At 37.7% G+C, this 9227-nt stretch overlaps 1 protein-coding gene across 2 annotated transcripts in view; it reads left to right on the forward strand.

Moving 5' to 3' along the window:
- Window positions 1–9227, forward strand: part of ncor1 (nuclear receptor corepressor 1) — a gene marked incomplete in the record, with an annotated part of 125602 nt that overhangs the window by 46710 nt on the left and 69665 nt on the right. For both annotated transcript variants that reach the window (XM_024264937.2, XM_024264945.2), the window contains 1 exon segment: window positions 5200–5382. In XM_024264937.2, coding sequence (XP_024120705.1) covers window positions 5200–5382 — 183 coding nt within the window.

Raw genomic sequence — 9227 nt, forward strand, 5'->3', positions numbered from 1 at the left:
TCACTTATGGGGCCAAAAAAAATATTTCAAAATAAACAAACGAAAGCCAATGACACGTTTCGGGGATAAGCCCTGGAACATTTGAAATTATTATGGGATGGCCACACGACCTACGGCTTGGCAGTCATCTTGTGGCAAAGTCTGAGGAATGGCGATTTTCACGTTTTTCAACAATATGGAAAAATGACAGTTTTGTTTGTCCAATTTTCACGAAACTTCATAATCATGGCCATAGCTGGAGTCTACAACGACCTCGGAAGTTTCATTGACCTTTGACCTTGGGAAGATGCCGCCATCTTGAATTAAAAAAAAAAGCCCTTTTACTGAAAGCTACAAAAAGAAATACCTCCTAGGGGGTTTTATCAATTGTTATGTCACATCACCGGCCATAAAAGGGAATCTACTGTGAGAAAAATGTTGCAATTAGAAATGATGGAATTTGAATGGCGTGTGCGTGGCGAGGTCACAATGGCCTTTCTCTATTCTGCTATATGTCTGTTTGCTTTTTGCTATCTGGAAATAACAAATAGCTATGGGACTCATTGTACAGACATTTCTGACATCTGTTTCAATGTGGAAGGAACTTTTTACAAAGGAACTTTTTCTTTGGCTTATGAAAAGTCAGAGCAACCACCAATTCAAATGGACCAGCTCTTTTATTTGCTACCAACTCCGCCTAAAGACTTATCTAATCTACAAAGTGTTTTTGCTTTGAATGCACTTCTTTCTTGTTTTCACAAAAGAGGTCTTCATGTGACTTCAACATATCGGCATAGTAATTTCAAATCAGTTGCAAAACAGAGATTGTTAATTATATTACTTCTGCTTTTATCTGGAAATGTACAACCAAATCCTGGGCCTGACTTGCAAAATTCTGCAACACCCACTGATTTCAAATCACTGCCTGGTTTTAAATGTATTCACCTTAATGTACGGAGTTTACTCCCGAAGATAGATATGGTCAGAATCTTGGTTGGTTAAATCTACTGGTGCAGATGTTGTAATAATTTCGGAATCTTGGTTAACAAAATCTATATTTAACAACGATATTAGCATAGATGGGTACAATGTTTATCGTGCTGATAGGCTGAAAAAAGGAGGGGGTGTAGCTATTTATATCAAAGCAAAATTTAATGCCTCCCTTGTTTTGTCTCAGTCAATCAGCAAACAGTTTGAATTTTTGGCAGTGAAAGTAGATATTGGACCATCTTGTTCAATTACTGTTGCTGGTTGTTATAGACCTCCATCTGCCTCAAAAGAGACTCTACAGTCTTTACAGCTTCTTCTAACCAAATTAAACTTCACTGAACTACTTTTAGCCGGGGACTTGAACTGGGACTGGTTAACTGCAGGTTCTGATGAATTTAAATCTTTTTGTGACTCAGTTAATCTTTCTCAACTAGTCAATTTACCCACCAGGCCTAATATCAAAAATCCCCAAAAATCGACTTTAATTGATCTGATTTTAACAAATGTCCCTCACAAGTATTCTTCGCTGGGTGTCTTTTGTAATGACTTAAGTGATCACTGTGTTGTAGCTGTGTGTAGAAACACAAAAATTCCCAAATTTAAACCACGGATAGTTTACAAAAGAAATATGAAACATTTTAATGAACAAGCTTTTTATCATGATTTGTCACAAGTTAAGTGGGAAAACATAGGATTAATACCAGATGTAGAACATGCATGGGCATTCTTTAAAGAAAACTTTCTCCAAATTATAAATAACCATGCTCCATTCAAGAAATGTAGAGTAAAGGGCAGAGAGAACCCATGGTTCTCTTCAGATTTGGCAGACATGATAAATGAACGGAATAGAGCATGGGACAAAGCAAGAAAAACAGACTTGCCCACGGATTGGTGTGTTTTTAAACAACTTAGGAATAAATGCACCTCTCTCATCAAAAAGGCCAAATCAGAATACTTTTTATCTGTCACCACAGAAAATCTCAACAATCCACAGAAGTTCTGGAAAGTGATAAAGTCTCTTTCTGTAAACAAAATAGGTCACACTCTTCCTAATTTGATAGTTAGAGACTCTGTTCCAATTCATGACAGAACTCAAATATTGAACTGTTTCAATGAGCATTTCCTATCAGCCAGCTCTTTATTTGACTCAGTAACAACTTCTGTCACAAATCCTTCGACAAAACCGTTACAGTTCTGTAGTAATTCTTTTAATTCTTTTAACTTTGTGCCTTTTAGTTCATTTGAAGTGCACAAAGCACTCAAAGCATTAGATTCTAGAAAGCCACCTGGACCAGATTTGATTGAATCGTATTTTTTAAAATTAGCTGCAGATTATGTAGCACAGCCACTTTCAATTCTTTTTAATCTTTCCATCCAAACCAAAGAAATCCCAGCTGTTTGGAAATCAGCCTTTGTGTTTCCTTTACTAAAGGGAGGGGATCCTACTGTCTTGACAAATTATAGACCTATATCAAATCTCTGTGTTTTAGCTAAAATCCTCGAATCTCTTGTGTGTGACCAGTTAAAAAAGTATCTGCATGACAACAATATTCTCTCTGAGTTCCAATCCGGTTTTAGGAAAAAGCACAGTACTACCACAGCTACCATGAAGGTGATAAATGATGTAATTGTGGCACTTGATAAAAAGCAGCACTGTGCTTCACTTTTCATTGACCTGTCTAAAGCCTTTGATACTGTTGACCATTCCATCTTAATAGACAGATTGCTCAGCATTGGAGTCTCAGAACTTGCAATTGCATGGTTCTCCAACTACTTACACAACAGAACTCAATGTATTAAACATGAGGATCTTTGTTCAGATTTAGTCACAACTAAAAAAGGAGTGCCGCAGGGCTCTGTTTTGGGTCCCCTCTTATTTATACTCTATATTAATGATGTGGGTCAATCAGTCTCAGAAGCCAACTTGCACTTTTATGCTGATGACACAGTTATATATTGTTGTGGATCATCTCTCCTTCAGGTTATAGAAACCCTGCAGAAAGCTTTTGTTGCTGTCCAAAACTCCCTTCTTCAACTGAAACTAGTGCTTAATGCAGACAAGTCCAAATTAATGCTGTTTTCCAATAAAAAAGTCCCAGATGATCTTCCTGTAGTCACTACTCTTGAAGGAGAAGTCATCGAGGTAGTGGAGGAGTACAAATATCTTGGTGTTTTAATTGACAACTCTCTCACTTTTAAACCTTTTATGGAAAATCTCTTAAAAAAGCTAAAACTTAGGTTGGGTTTCTTTTATCGTAATAGATTGTGTTTCTCTTTTAAAGCAAAAAAATATCTTGTGAATGCAACTTTTCTATCTGTGCTAGATTATGGTGATCTTTTTTATATGAATGCACCTGCCTCATGTCTTCAAAAGTTGGACAGTGTTTATCACTCTTCCTTACGGTTCATATCCAACTGTAAAGCAATGACACATCACTGTGAACTGTACAAGCGAGTGGGATGGCCTTCTCTCTCCAGTAGGAGGCAGTACCATTGGCATATTTTTATTTACAAAGCTTTAGCTGGATTACTGCCTCCCTACATTTGTGAATTACTTAAACACAGAAACCTTCCCTCCCACTCCCTACGATCAAATGACCAGTTGTTGTTGTCTGTCCCATTTGCCCGCACAGAGTTTGGGAAGAAAGCATTTGTTAACGCAGCCCCCTTGGCCTGGAACATTTTACAAAAAGGTTGGAGACTAATTGAACTCCCATCATTACAGGTTTTCAAGGCCAAGCTCACAGAAAAACAAAAGTCAACAGAATGCTGTAATTGTTTCTTTTAATCACCTTTCTATTATTTTAATCCATCATATTTTATGACTCCACATATTTTAGGTTTATATGTATTGCTAACATGTAACAGCATTTTAAATGTTTTATTGTCTTAATGTTTTATTGTCTTAATGTTTTATTGTCTTTATGTTTTGATGTATTTTTAACTGTGGCTGCCTCTTGGCCAGGACTCCCTTGCAAAAGAGGTTTTAAATCTCAATGGGACTATCCTGGTTAAATAAAGGTCAATAAATAACCGACATAGTTTTAGCTAGCTCCACATGTTTTATCCGATTTGCGTAAAAAAGGGTATTCTAGCGTCCGGAGGCTCAAGCTGAACGAAACGATATAACTTTCACAACTGCAATATTTAAAATGTGGCCCTGGTACTCAAAAAACCATCGCAAAAAAACTGACTGCTGAAAATTTTAGTTTGCATTTCAAAAACGAAACCCACGTACATTTGTCTGGGATATCCAAAGGAAGATTTGAAGTTATTATGTGATGGCTCCACAACCTACGACTTGGTGGCCATTTTGTTTCCTAACCTGATATTTTGGGAATTTTTGTAATGCGCTAAATGAACATTTTGTTTGTCCGATTCTCACGAAATTTGATGCACATGCCGCTAGCTAAAGGCTACAATGACCCCTAAAGTTTTGTTGACCCATGACAGTGGGAAGTGGCCGCCATCTTTAATTTACAAAACAACAGCTTCAAACAAAACTAACTCTTGGGAATTTTTATCAATCGTTTCCTAACTCTCGGAGCATAATTGGAAAGGCACTGGCGAAAGAAATATGGTATTGGAAGCTGTAGCTTTTGAATGGTGTGCGCATGGCGAGCTCGCAAATGTGGCGTAGTCTTAATACACGCACATATTTCAATGCATTGCTATGAGACTTTAATATGTAGATCCCAGGCTGACGCTTTAGCAAGTATTATAACATAGAATATGAACAGATAAGGAATGTGGGCGTGGTTAGTAAATAACCTCTGTTGCTAAGGAAATCCAAAAATGTACTTTTGCCAATTCTTGTGAAAATAACGTCACTCTGTTCGGTGACCTCAGGCGAAAAAAACACAAAATGGTGGCTATGGAGATAACACTAACAGACAAGCCGCCATTTTGAAAAAAGTGTATTTTTAATCAATTTCTCACATATATCTCATACAAGCTATACAGAAAGAGAATGGGGTGATTTGGGGGGCAAAGTGGCTGCTTAGCAAGTGACCTTGTGTCAAAGGTGGGCCTCGAGGCCGGAGAGGGCGTGAAGGGGCATGCAGCGAGGGCAGCAATTGTGCGTATAGAAGGGCAGCGAGGGCGTCGATGTTGCGTATGGGTGGGCAGTGAGGGCGGCGATTGTGAGTATGGGGTGGGCAGTGGGGGTGGGTAGCGACTGCGGGCCATCCAACGCCGCTCACGCCTTTATTTGTGTTTATTCTTTACCAGGAGTCTCAGTACATTGTCAAAGTGGAGTCACCATCTGCTGGTGGACCTACCCTACACATGGGTGAAGAACAGGACACTTCTCCTTCCAAGCTGTCCAAGGAGGAGTTGATCCAGAGTATGGATCGTGTGGACAGAGAGATCGCTAAAGTGGAGCAGCAGATTTCAAAGCTGAAGAAGAAGCAGGTTAGCAACAAACTCTGTGTTAGCAGTTTTTCTTTAACCAAACTCAACAAATGTCGCGTAAGGAAATGGGATCTTTGCAAAAAAATATTTTAATAGATTGAAGGAAGAATTTACACGGATTAGTTTCTTAGGCATTTTATTTCTTTAGACATAACCAACAAAACATAAATTGTTGATAGTTTCATCTATCCATATACATTTTTAATAGACTTTGATCAGAATTTATTCTCATATAATTATTTTTTTTAAAGTCGTAATTGGAATAAAGATTTCAGTAAAAATAATTTAAAAAAAGCAAAAACAACACAATTTTATAGTAAAAATGTAAAAGATGGCAGTTACTGCATTTATACAAACAGGTTTCCTTTTCTTTTCTCAAATTAATTGTAATCCTAGCAAACAAAAATGCTTTAGCTGGTTGCTGCTGATCCCACTTCGTACAAGAGCTGCTGACTAACTAGTCTCTATTACAGAAAGCTCTGTGCTGTGGGGCAATTAAGTATTCAGTCAGCCACCAATCATGCAAGTTCTCCCACTTAAAAAGATGAGAGAGGCCTGTACTTTACATCATAGATAAACCTCAACTATGAGAGACAGAATGAGAAAAAAAATCCATAAAATCACATTGTCTGATTTTTAAAGAAGTTTTTTGTAAATTATGGTGGGAAATAAGTATTTGGTCAATAACAAAAGTTCATATCAATACTTTGTTATAAACCCTTTCTTGGCAATGACAGCAGTCGAACTTTTTTTGTAAGTATGCACAAGGTTTTCTCAAACTGTTGTTGCTTTTGGTCCATTCCTCCATGCAGATCTCCTCTAGAGCAGAGATGTTTTGGTCCATTCCTCCATCAGATCTCCTCTAGAGCAGAGATGTTTTGGTCCATTCCTCTATGCAGATCTCCTCTAGAGCAGAGATGTTTTGGGGCTGTCGCAGGGCACCATGGAATTTCAATTCCCTCCAAAGATTCTCTATGAGGTTGAGATCTGGAGTCTAGTCCACTCCAGGACACTGAAATGCTTCTTCTGAAGCCACTCCTTTGTTACACGGGCAGTGTGTTTGGGATGGTTGTCATGCTGAAAGACCCAGCCATGTTTCATCTTCAATGTCCTTGTTGATGGAAGGAGGTTTTCACTCTAAATCTGACCATACATGACCCCATTCATTCTTTAATTTACACCAGGGGTCGGCAACCCAGAGCAGGCGTGCCACAGGTGGCACCCGGAGGGAAAGATAGTGGCATCCCGTGGTGTCACAACAATAGGCACTTGATCTGTTGTCTGTTTGTGTTTTTCGGATTAGAAAAGAATGATCATCTCTTCTCACGAGGATCTTTGTTCCTCCATAGCGTCACAAGGAAAAGGTCCATTCACTCAGCGTTGTGACCCCGCCCACCCATATATTTTTTTTTTCAAAAAACTTTATATTTCACAGAACGCACATTTAAAAAAAAGTTGCCGTGGTGAAATAAAAAAGCTGTAATAATTCCTGTGTTTTGAGACTATTGCTGGTCAGATGACAGCTGTGGCAGTTTTAGCGACTTTGTGGATGGAACTTTGCGCGTGCATGATGGGGGAGAGCATGGAGCAAAAGTTTATGACTGCACAGCTGTTTTTTTTTTTTTTTGGTCATGTTTTTGGCGTTGCTGACATTTATGAAGTTATGTTTCCATATGGGGATCTTCTGTACTAGGACTTGCTGGTTAGGTCGGTTTATTTTTGTTGGAGCGGTTCGTGTCCAGCATGCAGCCTCATGGCTATAGTGGACCTGTAGCTGTCAGGTTCTGGTGGGCGCTGTGGTGATGATCTGTGGCTAATCTGCTGCTGGTTTAAGAGATTCCTATTATATTGTTTCCTCACAGCAGAGCCAAGCCTCACGTCTCTTCTACGATTCTAGTCATTTATTCCTGCGTGTAATCGTTTTGTGGGTGTGTGTGTGTGTGTGTGTGTGTGTGTGTGTGCTTTTAATAAATAAAGACTGATTGATAAGTTCAGTTTGTTGAATTTTAACCAAACAGGGTCAGATTATACTCAGTTACTCTCTGTTCTGCCAAATGTAAATATGAAATGTGAACAAATATTAAAATTAAAATTAAAACTTCTGCATTTACTGGAGGTGGTAATGAAAAATGATGCTGTCTTGTTGCAGAAAATTTAATTCACTCTAAATAGCAAACTAATGAATGAGTAAAACCATTTAGTTTTACCTGCAATAAAAGCATCATCACAGAAAGAACTAAGAATAAGTTACTCAGGTCCTGTCTCATAATGTAACAAAAAAGTCAAAAGTATACACTTGTTTATTTATTTACATAATTAATAGCTGTGAAGTTCTTAGAAGTATTCAGGATATTTTGTTCCGATGCATCCAATCCTATTGCTGTTAGTATGAGATCCCACACATGCAGTACTTTTGGTTTTCAAACAGACACAGATGCAGTACTATTTCAACTCTTTTATTTTTGCAATATTATTATGAAAGCACAATTTTGAGCTAATATGTTAAAAAAAGGTATTTGACCTGATGTTTGTGAATCACAGATATATTGGAAATGTTTTTTTTCGGCATTAAAGTTTACATTACAGTTAGGTTGGATAGCACAGTTGGCTGGTGTCTGCCTAGGTCCAGTTTCCAGCTCTAGTGAGGTCCTTAGACAAGACTCTTCATGCTGCTGCATAACTGCATATCCAGCATATTTTGCGCTTATTTCTAACTTGAATTAAAAAAATATATTTTTATGGAGAGTAAAATATTAAAAGTTATTGAAGATTTAAGTGGATTTATTCTGGAATAATATTCCAAGTTATGTTAAGTTTCATTATTCAATAAATGTTTGGCCCGCTACCGAAGGTGTGTTTTGGATTTTGTCCCTTATGCGATTGAGTTTGAGACCCCTGATCTAGTGGATTTCTTGTTTAATGCAGTTAACACTAACCTTTGTAATGCTCAAAGAAAAAAAAGGCTATTTAACTCTAGGAAAGAACCAAAGTTGTGTACAAGCAACACTCCAATAAAAGTCTTTTCAATAAATAATTGACCATTTTATTATGAAATACATTTCATTAAAATTTAAATGGACCATTTTGTTATGAAATATATTTCATTTTTACTTTAAAACATAATTTTTATGTTAAAAACATTTCATAATAAAAAATATATATCATAATATTTTTTTTCATGTTGGATATTATTATAATCATGTGGGGTTTTTTTGTAAAAACTTTTATTTCAAAATTACTGTTTTCCAAAGTGTCCTTTTTATTTCACAATGCTGTTTTTCAGAACGACGTATTTATTTCATGATGAGCTTTTTCCGAATAATGACTCTGTCTGTCAATCACTGAAAGTGGGTGGGATCTAAACGTTCATTGGCTGATCCTCTGAAATCGACTTGTATGCCTACACTCCTGCTCTACTGTGTGTCGCACCGTACCCAGACAGTAACGCAGACAATCACCAAGATGACATATTTCGGTGACATCCGTGTAGCTTTGCTGAGCTTAGCGGATCAAATCGAAACAGGCAATCTGCCAGCAGATGCTATTTTGAGACGTTTGGACGACATTTTTTAAATGATCGATTTGGTACACGCGGCAGAAGAGCACGCTAACATCCACGACTATTTACGACGCTGAAGTTGGCTTCCAATTCACAGCTTCCGATTCGCGAGAGCGTTCCACTGTATTTTTCGAACTCAGACCACCTAAAAAACATGTCCTGTTCGAAAACTACTGTACCTAAACAGTTCAAACCAGGATTAAAGGGTTAGTAATGGGGTTGTGGGTCATTTTCGGTGTTAACTGTATTTCGCCTTATATTTACCATTTCCAAATGTTTTGGCGTG

This window comes from Oryzias melastigma, linkage group LG14, assembly GCF_002922805.2.
Source record: "Oryzias melastigma strain HK-1 linkage group LG14, ASM292280v2, whole genome shotgun sequence".
In the NCBI taxonomy this organism is placed as follows: domain Eukaryota; kingdom Metazoa; phylum Chordata; class Actinopteri; order Beloniformes; family Adrianichthyidae; genus Oryzias; species Oryzias melastigma.